This window comes from Coptis chinensis, chromosome 4, assembly GCF_015680905.1.
Source record: "Coptis chinensis isolate HL-2020 chromosome 4, ASM1568090v1, whole genome shotgun sequence".
Taxonomy (NCBI): domain Eukaryota; kingdom Viridiplantae; phylum Streptophyta; class Magnoliopsida; order Ranunculales; family Ranunculaceae; genus Coptis; species Coptis chinensis.
This window is the reverse complement of record NC_141459.1, coordinates 4,197,391-4,211,636: the sequence shown is the minus strand read 5'-3', so window position 1 is coordinate 4,211,636 and position 14,246 is coordinate 4,197,391. Positions and strand designations below refer to the sequence as shown.

The window sequence follows — 14,246 nt, the reverse complement described above, 5'->3', positions numbered from 1 at the left end:
GCACGGAAAATACATATGTTCAGCACAGTTCAAACTTCAAACTATAAAGATATATTTTTTGGCATGCCCATAAATTTATTTTTAGTAAGGTCAAATTGCTATTAATAATTCCTAGTGAGAAAAGAATATTTTCTAATATCATAGATGATAACCAGATTATATGCAATTGACACCTTGTGGAGAGAGGGGAATGGTAGAATTGGTCTACACAGTACACACCGACACTTATATTTTGGGCAAACATGTCCAAAATTAGACATGAAAAGTGAAATATCATCCCGCTTAAATCGTGCCCCCACGACTGCTACAAGCAAGGAGAGCCTTTGTTCCCACCTTCTCATGTCCATGCCTTCGCTCCTATCCAAGCAGTCTAAATTGGTTCAAGGAGAAAGGTAAGGTTGCCTTTCCTAAGGCTTCCTTAAGTTCCTCAATATACTCAATGAGGAAACTCTGGCCTAATGTTGATCAAGAAGATGGCCTTGATACTGTTCTTGAGGTCCCTATCCCAGACGAAATGTTCACTAAAATGGGGAGCAATGCTGTCCTTCGGTGGAGGAACATGTGCGCATTGATGAAATCTCAGTCGTCCTTGACCAAGTCGCCATCCAGAAATCCTGCCGCTGGACGCAATGCTGAGTTACAACTCTTACTTAATGTTGTTGGATCTCCACTTCTCCCTCTTAAAGTGTTATATGATGCCCTTAACCGTCCAATCAAAGACTGCTCCATTGTGAGATTTTTTTTTCCATATTTGTTTTAACTGGGGATCAAACTCTGCAATGATGTGAGGTCAGAGGCAACATAGGATTGCACTAGTAATAAGCCGGCACACATGTTATTCGAGCATGAGTGTATTTGGACCATCATCTTCCCATGTTAGATACACTTTGTCAATATGCAAACATCTGAATTGACCTATGAATTGATGAATGATTGCTTTCTTAATTTCGTCACAGTTATATATTCCAATAGACTATATTTTCTCTATCTCAAGTGCACTCTAATATATTTTGTGTTGTGTAGGAGGCTTCCACGGCAAAGTACATAGTTCAGCAGTATATAGCAGCGACAGGAGGAATACAGGCACTCAACTCTGTGAATAGCATGTATGCTATTGGACAAGTTAGAATGAGTGCAACTGAATTCCACATGGGCGACGAAAGTGTGAAGGCAAAAGGCAATAGCGAGATAGGAGGTTTCGTTCTTTGGCAAAAGTTCCCTGACATGTGGTCCTTAGAGCTTGTTGTGTCTGGCTGCAAATTGAGTGCTGGGAGTAATGGTAAGGTGGCATGGAGGCAATTTGCTCACCAACAATCTCATGCTTCAAGAGGTCCGCCTAGACCCTTGCGTCGTTTCTTACAGGTAACTCTGTTACTAAAGACCCTGCTTGGTATACCGCGCGCACTGCACTAGATGCACGATGCACAATGAGAGCGCGCGAGATTGTCATAAGGAAAAAGACATGAGAGAACATTTAATGTTGTATGCGAATCTTCAGTTTAAGCTGTTCTAGTGGCTATACATTCCATTTCCTGTCAAATCCTAAAATCTCCAGTTTTCTCAATTTCAATTCTATGTGTTCGAGGTTTTCACCATGAATATATATTTGACTCCAAACATTCACGACATGTACAACTGTTTTCTCAGGGTCTGGACCCCAGGGCCACAGCCAACCTGTTTGCTGATGCAATGTGCATTGGCGAAAAGATCATCAACAACGAAGACTGCTTCATACTAAAGCTTGAAGCTAGTCCAGCGTCTCTCAAGGCACGAAGCTGCGAAAGTTTTGAAATCATCCACCATACATTGTGGGGCTACTTCAGCCAACGAAGCGGTCTCTTAGTTCAATTTGAGGATTCACACTTACTAAGGATCCAATCAAAGGAGAAGGATTGTGTGTTTTGGGAAACAAGTATGGAATCGGTAATTGAAGATTATAGATACATTGAAGGCATAAATATTGCTCATAGTGGTAAGACCATGGTCACATTATATAGATACGGCGAAGGGTCAGCTAACCACAAGAGGAAGATGGAAGAGTCATGGCTAATTGAGGAAGTCGATTTCAATATATGGGGATTATCCAAAGAATGTTTTCTACCTCCAGCAGACCTTAAAAATGAACTAGTAAATGGGGATCAAGTATGAGATTAATGTGCAATTTTGTGTTTGATACATTTTCATCAAAGCTTGTGGGTGTTTGAAACTTGGAGTAGTGTATATATGCCAAATTTGACTTGTGTAAGAGAACATTTTTCCTTTTGCTTTGGCTGAGCCAAAACGTATATTTTTATTCTTTTTTTTTTTGCACACAAGTAAGGATTTTATTAGAACCAGAAATAGAGTTACATAGAGGTGAGTTTGTTACATGCAATTAAAACTAGGAGTTACAATCCAGTCTAATCAAATCTGTAGTAGGTTCTCAAAGGACTCTATAGAGGTGATAAAACTTGTGCTCCATACAGAAACTCCATTGATTAGTGAAGTACCCTTCTTTGCAGCTGAATCTGCTCCAAAATTTGCCTCCCTTAAGGTATGTGTAATACACCAAAAGTCAAGCTTGCTTACTACTCTCAACCATCTTGCTTTCAGCATCCAAGGCACCTGGTTCGGCCCAAAGATTGGACAGCTGCCGTTGAGTCGCTTTCGATCCAAAGCTTTATCCAATTATGCCTTGCAGTTATCTCTGCTGCCATGACGATGGTAGTGCACTCAACTGTATAGTTGGTAGCCACTCCCATGCCATATGCGAGTACACCTAGAACAGTTGCATTATGATTTCTAAATAGCACACCGACACCACCAGTTCTAGGATTTCCCAACGCAGAACCATCTGTGTTAACTTTAACCACTCCCCACTGAGGTGCAGACCATATCACTTCTCTAATATTGCTTTTTTTGTCCCTGCCTTTCAAGTTAAAGAAAGTTAAAAGGTTGAGGTCTTCCATGGTATTGAACATAGTACCTGTAGTAATCAGGCCAGCAGCTCGAACATCCTTAATTACGTCATTCTTCAGTTGAGTCATGTTCAACTTCTTGTCTTCAAAAAGAATTTTGTTTCTGGTCTTCCATATTTGAACCATTAGATGTACTTCCGCAGCTTCCATAACTTTTTTCTTATGGGAATTTTTTCCTTTGTGGCTCTTCTGACATTGCAAAAATCGAAACTACTTAAGGAAATATTAAATAGTTCAGAGATCCAGGACCATAATTGCTTAGCTACTTCACATTCCCATAGTATATGATGCACATTCTCAGTTGCCATATTACACAATCTGCACTTGGAGACTAAGTGAATCCCCTTCTTTTGAACCTTGTCATCAGTAGGTTCCACCTTATGCATGAGTTTCCAAACTAGCCCAACTGTTCTTGGATGGACATGTTTGTTCCAGACCCAACTATATATGCCAGCTTATCTTATTTCCCTTTTTTCTGATTGCTTCAAAAGCTTCTTTGACTGAGAAGGCTCCATCCTTAGCTGATACCCAAACTCTAGTGTCAGTAACAACTCCAGAAGGTGGTAAAAGTGTATTTACATCTATACCAGCTCGAGAAAAACCTCGACTACAGCGGTGGGAATGGACCAGTTGTTATCCACTATAATATCCGACACCTTGGCAGTAAATTCTTTCCAATTTACTCCTTGCACTTTATCAGCTACTACCGGCCCAACCCATGCATCTTGCCATAATCTAATACTCTTTCCTTGCCCAACTGACCAACTTATATGAGGATCCATTTCCTTCAAAGCCCATCTTAGACCTGGCCAAACAGATGAAGACTAATTATAGTAGCTGATCCAATTTCCAGAGAGCATGGTTTCATCATATATTTACTCCATTCAGTGTTCTGTGATAGAAGGGACCAAGAGAGCTTCATAAGGAGAGCAAGGTTTAATTCCCTCAATTTTCTCAAACCCAACCCCCCTTCTTCAATTGGCTTGCAAACTTTCTCCCACTTTAAGGTAATACCCTTCCTTACAGATGGGTCCCCTGTCCAAATGAAGTTTCTCATGGCTGCTTCACAGTCTTTGATACATATTGAAGGCCATTTGTATACAGACATATTGTACACAGGTATGCTATTGAGAATGGATTGTGATATCACCACTCGCCCTTGAAAAAATAGCATTCTACCAGCCCAACCACTGGCCCTTCTTCTAACTTTCTCAACTAACACTTGAATGTGAGCTCCTATAGCTTTCCCCTTAAAGATAGGTGTTCCAAGGTATTTTTCAGGCAACTTCCCCTCTTGGAATCCAAAAAGTTCAATCACTTTTTGTTTCTTTGCATTTCTCATAGCTTCCATGAATAGTTTACTTTTAGAGGAGTTAAAAAATTGACCAGTTGCAGACTAGTACCTATTAAGCATATTCTTCAAGAGCTTGAGGCTGCGAATATCCACATTTGCAAAGATGAAAATATCATCTGCGAATAATATGTGGGTGGGACTAGGGCAATTGCCAGCTGCTGCCATATGCTTTATCTTCCCCATGTGGAAGATCGAGCCAATTGATACCCCTACTTAGCACATCTTCTATAATATCAAACGAGAGGGACTCCTTGTCTAAGACCCCTGCCAACTCCAAAAAAACCGCAAGGACCTCCATTAATCATAACCGAGATGTTGGCACTGCTAAGAAGGGTAGCGATCCATGAGCACCATGTACTGCTAAATCCAAACCGTGCAAACGTCTCCAGTAAGAATTCCCAACTGAGAGAGTCAAAAGCCTGAGTAATGTCCAGTTTTATACCCATATTGCCTCCTCTAATCTTCTTATCCATTTCATTCATCATCTCATAAGCAAGTGCTATGCCAGTAGTACCTATTCGCCTTTTAATGAAGGCAAGCTGCTCTCCCTAATGATATACTCCATAATATGCTTAATTCTCGCAGCTATAATTTTAGTAATAATATTAAACAAAAAATTACTTAAGCAAATAGGTCTGTACTGGTTAATTGTAATAGCATTTGTGACTTTAGGTACCAAAACGAGGAAACTAGAATTCATACCTCTTGGGAGCACATTATCTCTGAAGAAAGAAATCACAACCGAGCTCACATCAGTTCCAATAATATCCCAGTATGTGTGATAAAAGATTCCCTGAAAGCCATCAGGCCCAGGAGCACTGGACGCATCCATGGAGAACACTGCGATTCTCACCTCTTCTCTAGTTGGTATAGCCATGAGAAGCTTGTTATCTTCTTCCGTGACCAGCCTAGGAATTAGCTTTAGAAGGTTTTCATTAAGATCCACCTCATGGAATGCATATTTCTCTTCATAAGCTTGTACTATGTATTTTTTTATTTGAGTTTGCTGCTTGATCAAGCTACCATCCTCCTTTTTATTTCCACTATTTGAGATTTTGCCAATCTAATCTTGGTGGAAGCATGAAAAAAGGATGTGTTTCTCTCTCCTTCTAGTGCTTCTGTGACTCTAGATTTCTCCTTTGCCATCATGGTATCAACCTTCATGGCTTCTTGTATTTCTGCAACTTTCTCAAACTCTAACTTGTGAATGTGAGAATCGAAAGGGTTGACTTCTTGGTCTTGCAGAATAAGATCTAATTCCTCATTCATTTCCTTGATGTTCTGTCTCAGGTTCCGGTAGGTTGTCCAGCTCCAGTTTTTTAAAACTAGCTCAAGCCTTTTAAGTTTTTTCATAACCTTTCTGATAGGCACATCATTGAGAGGTTCAGCCCAACTCTTCTCAATTACCCCTTTCAAGCTGCTATGAATAATCCAAGCTTTCTTGAATTTGAAAGGGATGTTGCTCGACTTTGGAATCTTTGTATTCCAACCAACAATGGGGCAATGATCAGAAAAATTCCTTTTAAGGACTTTGCTTCTCCATCCTGCACTATTGTCAATCCATTTCTGATTAACAAGCATTCTATCTATCTTCTGATACATCCTCCTGGTTCCCATCCTCTTATTGCACCAAGAATACTTGAGCCCCATCTTAGTAGTATCCACCAGAGCATTAGAGTGAATGAAATTATTAAATTCATTCATAGCTATAGAACATGGAGTACCTCCCCCCTTTCTTTCATCTAGGGTGGATATTACATTGAAATCACCTACGACTGCTATGACTTCCATAAGAACTCCTAGCATGCACAAAAGATAGCAGAAAGCCGCCTATCTTGATAGTAATATGTTGGTTGGAAAGAGCAACGAGTTGCACCGTAAGATCTTCCTTCCAGAACACCCAAATATTTTCTACTTTATTTGGGATGTCATTATAAACAAATTTATCCCCAAAACCCAATCTACCGAGTAAAGAAGGAAGTCCAGTAGGTGGTCGAATAAGATGCTCAACAATACACAAAAATTCAAGATTAAACTCATTGACAATCTCCTCAACATGAGACCAAGGTTCTTGTCGTTTAGCTCCCTTGACATTCCAATATATTGTATTCATTATTAATGTTGTTCGAGTGGTGTCACACCCCGAATTTTGATAATTCAGATAATATAAATAATATCCGACTCCTCGATATCCGAGATGTGACAACAACCTCAAAACCCAATCTATTTCATAACCCTAATAAATAATAACCCATGCGGAAAATCTAAATAATAAAATACTCAAAACAATTAACTCATCATTATGAAAACTTGCGATCAAAATTAAGTTACAAACTTCTTCACTTAAGAATTCGGAAAATAAATTAAAACATATGTCCCCAACAAATTCCACTACATCTCTGAGGAAAATGGAACATCATCTTATTAAAAATAAAGGCTAACATCAATCACAAGCAGCACACCACCTTCTCGAACATCAGCTAACCCTGTCTAGGCTGATCGACTATGTTCATATAAGAACACACCCGATTAGCAAAAATGCAAATCGGGTCAGTATTATAAATAATGTTGGTATGAGTAGCCTTAGAAAAACCATTTAGATATACATAATACTTCATTCTTTAATTATATGGCAGGTAGTTCCTCCACCGAGGTGCCTTAGCTTAAGGTAGTTAGTTCCTTCATAAAGGCACCTTAGCTTCTAACTAAGAGTAAATAAACTTATGGTATCCTAGTACTTACCTTTATGCATGCTCTATCGCAGAGTGGGTCCTCTCTGCAAAAATAATTAGTTTAACCCACTCTCTTGCAAAACAATTTGTAATAATTGTATCATAAAATGAAACTTAACTTGTAAGTCTTAAAACAATAACCACAGCGGAGGAAAGTATCATATCTGTAACATTTATCAAGTGTCCCTAATAACACGTCGTCTCCATGTTTTACCTAGTTTCCCTGGCTACCACAATCTCTACGTAACGCCAAACATGTACATCCACATGCCTCCCCTCACATACTGGACCACTATGTGGGTAATTATCCTAAGCGGGATATCACATACTAGGTAACCCTCACACGGAAGTCACTATGTTAGTAATGCCACTATTCGGCATAAAAATAACGCGCGTCTCGTTCTAAAGTTTTGCGAACGAGATAATCAAGCCACTATTCGACTACGCCAGAAGGGCCATTCAGATTTATTGAAACACCAGAAGGGCCAATCAAATTACACATGCCCTACACAGGGGCGAATCACATGAGTTGTGGTAGGTAGATTATAGGATTTTCGTTACGTAATTTATTCAAATGTATGTGATAAGCACAAAAAACTGTATTATAAAAACCTGTAGAGACATAACATTTCGGTCAATTTTGTGCTTAATAATCATGAAATAATCGCATCTTCGTGCTTTTTGCAGGTTGGAGCAACTAATGTAAAAATTATGATAAAGCCAGCATTTAAACACGGAATAGGGAGTATACACATGCCTTCCGATCAAGCCCATGTGAAACCCAACAAATCCGGACTAAAGCCCAAAGACTCAAATAGTACAGAATCCAGTCATAAACGGGATTACGTGCACAGAAGCATCAAACTTCCGAAGCTCATATCTCTTGAACCAGGACTCCGAATGTGACGAGTGAGCTGCTCCGACGATCAGTGCGACGAACTCTACGAATATGCGGGAAGTTGTAAAAATGCCAAAAGACCGGACTGCCACTAGACACTGAACGTGGACCCACTAGGCGGGCCCATAAGATTTGATGAGTCATCATGCAAGTCAAGACAAAGGTGCAAATAATTGGTGCAAATTTGACACCTTGCATGAAGTTAATGAGTTGGTTGGATTTAGGTGATGATTATCTTAAAAAATGAAAGGTGTCAAATGGGGGTTAGTTGCAGATAAGTGAAAAATAAATGAGAGGAGAGTGTTTCACGTGGGAGAAGAGAAAAAGGCTCTCTTATGTAAAGGGGGGCTGATTTTGGGAGTTGGCTAGCTTTTACTTCCTTGACTTTTACTTTTCATTTACTTCCATGTCTTTAATTTTGGTTTTTTAGTTCTTAGTTTTTAGAGAAAAGCTTGTAACTTGTTAATGGGGAACTCTCTCTAGTTTTTAATAAACTCTTTTTCATTTAGGTAAACAGGTTGTAGTTTTCTTGTTTCATTCTCTTTCTCTTTCATTTCACATATCTTCTTGTAGTTTAATTCAATCCTAGGATCATGAGCTAAAACTCTCCCAAGGGGAGGGTTAATGATGCTCATGTGAGGATCATGCTACAAATTTAGGATTCCAAAATCACTACTTAAAAGACTTAGGTTCTATTTTTCATCCTGTCCTAAAATGACAGAGATTGACAAATATCTGATCAATTGTTGTAAAGTAGAACTAGGAGTTGGAATGATATTTCAGAGATGAAATATCATTTCAATTCTACATGCTAGCATGATATGTTTAGAGATAGATATATTATGTTATGGATTTGAGATGGTAGTGACCTGTTTCTAAAAGACTTGTAGTTAGGCCTTGCATGAGTAGGATTAATCCTTCCCTATCTTTCTCTCTCTTTCATTTAACTATAAACAAACTTACAAATTTAAGATAACTTGTGTAAAAAAAATCTATCTATCAAATCCTTCTCACTTAGTTCTCCAAGGTGTAGATTTCAGTTGTGATCATTTAAATTCTTGTCTTAGAAGTTGGAACAAAATCCCTACTCGAACTAGATTGACATTCTAAAAGAAAAACAGTGAGTAAGGAATTATTGAGTTTTAGCACGTAGTAAGTCAACTTCTAAAAACACTGAAAAGTGCTAAGATCAGTATGCATCTATGCATCTTAAAATTTCCCTCTCTTCACGTGTCAATATTTACACAATATCAACGCCAAATCTATATTAGATACTGACAAACAAGTTTATACAAGTGTCACCAACATCCTATCATCGGATTGGTCCATAAACCTTCAATCTATAACATTTTGGAAAAAAGTCAACAGTCAACAGTCAAGCCCAACAGTCAACAGTCCTAACCGGTGGTCATCCCAACCGGTCCTCACCCAAACCCATATTTAAAAAAAATAGTTCAAACTCTGGTCCTAATCGACTTGGCTAAACTGACCCAGTTCAATAACTTAAGCCTTAACCCGGCCCATAAACTGATTTGGCCCAACTTGAAATTATCTAACCGAAACAGATCTTAGAACACTATGCGATCCACTTAAAATTCTATGAACCAGCCCACATAAATATTTTAAACCTGCCCAAAACAAAAGATAAATTCGGCCCAAGCCCAACTAATTACCAACAGATCTAATAATTGTTAAACACTGACCGGGAGCACTGGATCTCTCTCATGGTCATCTCTTTCCTAGCACCAGCAGCTTGATTCCAACCACCACAAACCTCCACACACCACCATACAAAAACCAACTGAAATTCGTTAGGGTGAAAAACCCCACAACTTTAATTCACCAAGAAACTCCAAATTTTAAGTTTTGAAATCACTCCCCAAACCATGGATCCGACCGCCATTAATGTCCTTCCAGCTTTCAACCACACTCAAACTCCCCCATCACCACCAATCATCAATCAACCAACCCACAATACAAAATAACATATCAACACCACCACAGTATCACAGTTCAAACGTATACAGGACAGAGGAGGATGTTTAGGGCTCGCGCCTCCATTAACACTATTTCCCCACTTCAATCAACTACACAATACTCACAATAAAAGTTTATATCCATATATGGATAAATAATTAAAATTAATTAGTAGTCACATCCATTTTATCAATATAGCTTGGTTTCCACAGTTGGCAGAATATTTTGGCACCGAACAGAATGAACAGAAAATTTATATATTTTGACAATAAATTCGTAAATTCTAAATAGACGAAAAATCGTAGTTTTAGTAGTTAGTGAGAGATAAAATCTACTCACCTCTCTGTTATCGCGGAAAAGAAAATATCGAAGAAAACTACGCGAGAACCAATCCCAAGCTAGCTCGCACAATCCGCCATTCTTCTTTGTTTTAGCTTGTGTGTGTTGTTTGTGTTTTTGAGAAAAACCTACTTCCTCCGGAGACCATTCTAAAGAATTTACCTACCATATATTTTGTTTAACTTCCGATTTTACTAAATATCCCTATTCATAACTATGTAATATTATTTTCTATTAAAAGTAGTATATCTATTATGTTCCTTATGTTAATATCTTGTTTCCTTTTTATTTGAAACTTTCCGAATGTTAAAGATAATCTATACCCAACCTTCAAAATTCAAATACTAGTTTCCTATAGTAACATTTTTCAAAATTACTATTTGGTCTTCCCTCCTTTCTCTTTCTATCAAAAGTCAAACCCACATACTAGCACGTTGACCAGAAAATAAAAATCAAATACAAAAATACTAAATATTGTTAAGAAATAATGTAAAAATAAATGGGGGTCTTACAGGTGGGTTGCCTGACCTTGCCCTAGGTGAAGGCTTGTCTTGCACCTTATTCAGAGGTCTATACCCTTTCTTAGTCTTCAGTTTCCATTCCTCTTCTTCAGCTTCATCTGCCCAATTACCAGTATTCAGCAGTTTAGTAGCTTCTAGCATGACATTAGCGTTCGAGGGAGTGCGTGGGGAGGATGGATTCTCATCACAAATCTCTCTACTCATACCACTCATTTCTAAAGCGTAACTTCTACTATTGAAGGAATTTGGTAATCCTATGATCGTGATGTTTTCAAAAGATGCATTTACTCTATCAGCTGCGCTAGTTGGACTAGCAACTACCACTCCTTGTGATTCTGTAATGGGCGTATCAACTGTCTCTGTAGCCACCGCTGAGGAACAGTTTTCCACCTCTGTAACCTTATTAGTAACTTGCATATTTATTAGAGAGACATTTAATGGAGAATTTAATGCTTCAGCATGCGAAGCCTCAGTTTGCAACTCCTCAGTATGCAAATCTTCAGTTTGCACCACTACATTCTCAATGATCACCCTATTAGCTACTTATTCTTGTACGACCCCATCTATGTGTACATATGTACCATTCACAGCTCCAGCATGGGCGGGCTGGATTTCTTCCACATAGACCACTCCATTAGGATCCTTGGCTCCACTAGTGGATGGTTGTTGGTCTTTTTTCTTCCTGTTTCTTCTCATTTTCTTTTGTGCCTTGTCTGATTATGTAATTGTTGCTTCCTTCGGCGCATCTTCTTTTATGAAATCTTTCCATAAACCTTTGCATTCTGCTACCAAGTGCCCTACAAATTTGCAATGACCACAGAACTTTGGAAGTTTAAACACCTCCATTTCCTGCAAGAAAGATTTACCATCTTTCTCCTCCACCAACATTTGGTTAGGTATTGGTTTTGGTAGATCAACTTCTACAAGCACCGATGTAAAGAACATGAAGGATCTTTCTAGGGTATGCTTATCAACCCCTACTGGGCTACCAACTCCCCTAGCAATAGACATTAATATTTCATAGTCCTAGTATTGATGTCCGAGTTTAGGAAATTTGATCCAGATCAGGGGATTTGATTTAGTATGCACTTCTGGATCAAAATCAGGAGACCATTTATATAATCTCAGAGTTTGGTCCCCAAATGTCCAAGGTCCGTCTCCCCAGATTTTCCTCAAGTCTGACTCACATGTTAATCGGATAATGAAGAAACCCTTTCCTAAAGGAATAAGTTTCCAATCTCCTTGTGGTTGCCATTTTGAAGCTGCCATTCTTCTTACCTCATCCAACGTGATTTTGTGGAAATCCAAGTGACCAACAAAATAGTGCTTGCAGTATTGAAGACCTCGTTCCACCGCCTTTTTTGGATGCTTGATCGATGGCATATTGCCTTTCATCTCCGGAATTGGCAAATCTTCAATATCCAGATGTTGTGGTTGTTCACCACGAACCTTGTCAGCAAAAGACACCTTCTTTCCTTGGTCATCATTGACATGAACATCAGATGTCAAAATTGATGCTGTGGAGCTTAATCTGTGCGATTGAACCTCAACTACCTGCCTTAGGGAAGGTTTTAGCGTTTTTCTCCTCTCACCAGTTGTATATTTTTATTCTATTTTTCCAAGACATTATATAAATTAGACAGGTATCTGAGGCTCTAAACTGAGAATTTTGCTCTTTGTTTTAAAATATACTCAATTGTTTGACCCGTTCAATGAATGGGGACCCTTTTTATATAAATTTTTTCATTTTTAATTTATTATATATGTATCAAAAATCTTATATCTTTTCTTTTTGATAAAAAAAAAAAATATTACTTCTAAACTATATTGAAACTCAGAAAGTAAATTATAATTTATCAAAGTTCCTAGCGCTAATAATTTGTTAGACTATTTTTTTTTTTTTTTTTTTTGTATCAATGGGCCTTATTGTATTAAGATGTCCAAATTTTAGGTTGTCTTTTAATTTTCATTTTTTTAATGGGTTTCATGATAAAGGTTGGCTTAATTCTTAGCCGATTAGTATACTTAACACATGGTCTCACTTTCACCACTTGTATCTCTAATTTCCACACGTGTATTCTCATTCTCATTTTTTTAAGAAAGCAAATGGGTTAACCTATCTCTCGAGTATCTATTTTCAGTTGACTTTAGCGAAGAAATAATTTTTATTATTATTTTTTTTTTGAAATGGCTAGGGGTTAAGGATACCCCAACCTTTTATTAATTCAAATCAAGAGCGCAAGTACATTGTTCCTTCTTTATCCCTTTTAACCAAATCAAACATTTTTTGGTCCATTAGGGGGATATAAAACAAAATATCATTACATGAGGACTTGCTCAGTTTAGACAGATAGTCAGCTACTTGATTTCCTTCTTTGAAGACATGCTTAAAAGAGATTTCCTCAAACTTCAAAGTATCTGCCCATATCTGTGCTACTAGATTCCTGCAATACCATGGAGGTGCCTCTTTCTTCTTCAGTATTTGGATAACTCTCATAGAGTCGGATTGAACTTGGAGTCTTCGTAAGTTCATATCTATCGCACCTTCTAGCCCTTTTTGTACCCCAAGTAGTTCCTGGTGCAGCACCGAAAGTCTATTGGAGCTTCCACTGTATGTGATAATCACATCTCCATTGCACTCTCTTATAACTCCTCTAAACCCCGCTCTCCCACCTTGAAGAGATCCATCAGAGTTAAGAGTGGGAATGGCTGTGCCCGACTTCTCCCATCGAACCCATTTTTCTTCATTGTTTTTTAACTTAGCTCCAACACCAAGTTTGGACAAGAGAGTTCTCAGTAATCCATCCTCTTTAACTGTTTCCAGCATCTTCCCTAAGTATATCTTCATACTATTAAGTACTTAGAGACTGATTACATCGGCATTTCTGAAACGCTGTTTCTTGAGTCTCCAGTTCCTTTCATTCCAAATGGCTTGGACAGCAACACTTATCAGCGCCTTTATCACATCAACTATCGTCGAATTTGATCTACAAATATGCATGATATGATACCACTCATCATGTGAGTTGCGAACCACTTATGTTATCCCCATTGCCTTTTTGATGCTTTGCCAGACTAATTTCGAAAAGGAACAATCAAAAAATAAATGGGCCGAGTTTTCCTCATGCAAGTCACATAAACAACATCTTGATTGCCCAATAATCTTCTTCATTCATAATCTATTCTGTGTGGGAAGAGCTCCTGAGAATAACTGCCACATAGTGAAGGCATGTTTAGGGATCGAGAGCTTACCCCAGACTATCTTGTACCACTTCACTTTACTACGGACATTTTTTAGAGAGGCATATGCTGAAGAGATAGAAAACTCTCCCAAACTTGATGGTGTCCATACCACTTGATCAACAGCCAGAAATGTATTAATATCCATTTCTTGATTTCACACTCAGGCAAATCAGTAATGGTCCTCGACCATCCTCCATTTGAGATAATTGTAGCTACTTTAGCATC

At 38.3% G+C, this 14,246-nt stretch overlaps 3 protein-coding genes across 3 annotated transcripts; 1 reads left to right on the top strand and 2 right to left on the bottom strand.

Moving 5' to 3' along the window:
- Nucleotides 1-161: 161 nt before the first annotated feature.
- Nucleotides 162-2,263, top strand: LOC147501319 (uncharacterized). The gene is made up of 3 exons (XM_086606349.1): nucleotides 162-730; nucleotides 1,024-1,362; nucleotides 1,648-2,263. Exons 1-3 carry the CDS (start codon nucleotides 440-442, stop codon nucleotides 2,146-2,148), a joined length of 1,131 nt encoding a protein of 376 aa, XP_086462475.1. The 5' UTR covers nucleotides 162-439; the 3' UTR covers nucleotides 2,149-2,263.
- A 325-nt stretch (nucleotides 2,264-2,588) lies between these two features.
- Nucleotides 2,589-3,107, bottom strand: LOC147501318 (uncharacterized). Its single transcript, XM_086604300.1, has one exon. The coding sequence runs from the start codon at nucleotides 3,105-3,107 to the stop codon at nucleotides 2,589-2,591; it is 519 nt and encodes a 172-aa protein (XP_086460426.1).
- A 1,437-nt stretch (nucleotides 3,108-4,544) lies between these two features.
- On the bottom strand, nucleotides 4,545-6,015 carry LOC147501317 (uncharacterized). The gene is made up of 3 exons (XM_086604299.1): nucleotides 5,335-6,015; nucleotides 4,988-5,230; nucleotides 4,545-4,859 (listed from the first exon to the last, which is right to left on the bottom strand). The coding sequence occupies exons 1-3, from the start codon at nucleotides 6,013-6,015 to the stop codon at nucleotides 4,545-4,547; spliced, it is 1,239 nt and encodes a 412-aa protein (XP_086460425.1).
- Nucleotides 6,016-14,246: the final 8,231 nt, after the last annotated feature.

Bases quoted from the DNA above. Each gene is read 5' to 3' on its own strand.
- LOC147501319 (XM_086606349.1), top strand. From the start codon at position 440: ATGAGGAAACTCTGGCCTAATGTTGATCAAGAAGATGGCCTTGATACT. The intron at 731-1,023 runs GTGAGATTTTTT...TGTGTTGTGTAG, and splicing joins CAATCAAAGACTGCTCCATT to GAGGCTTCCACGGCAAAGTA. The intron at 1,363-1,647 runs GTAACTCTGTTA...CTGTTTTCTCAG, and splicing joins CCTTGCGTCGTTTCTTACAG to GGTCTGGACCCCAGGGCCAC.
- LOC147501317 (XM_086604299.1), bottom strand. From the start codon at position 6,015: ATGAATGAATTTAATAATTTCATTCACTCTAATGCTCTGGTGGATACT. The intron at 5,231-5,334 runs GTAGCTTGATCA...AACCTTCTAAAG, and splicing joins TGGAAATAAAAAGGAGGATG to CTAATTCCTAGGCTGGTCAC. The intron at 4,860-4,987 runs GTACCTAAAGTC...GTATATCATTAG, and splicing joins ATTCTAGTTTCCTCGTTTTG to GGAGAGCAGCTTGCCTTCAT.
- LOC147501318 (XM_086604300.1), bottom strand. From the start codon at position 3,107: ATGGAAGCTGCGGAAGTACATCTAATGGTTCAAATATGGAAGACCAGA.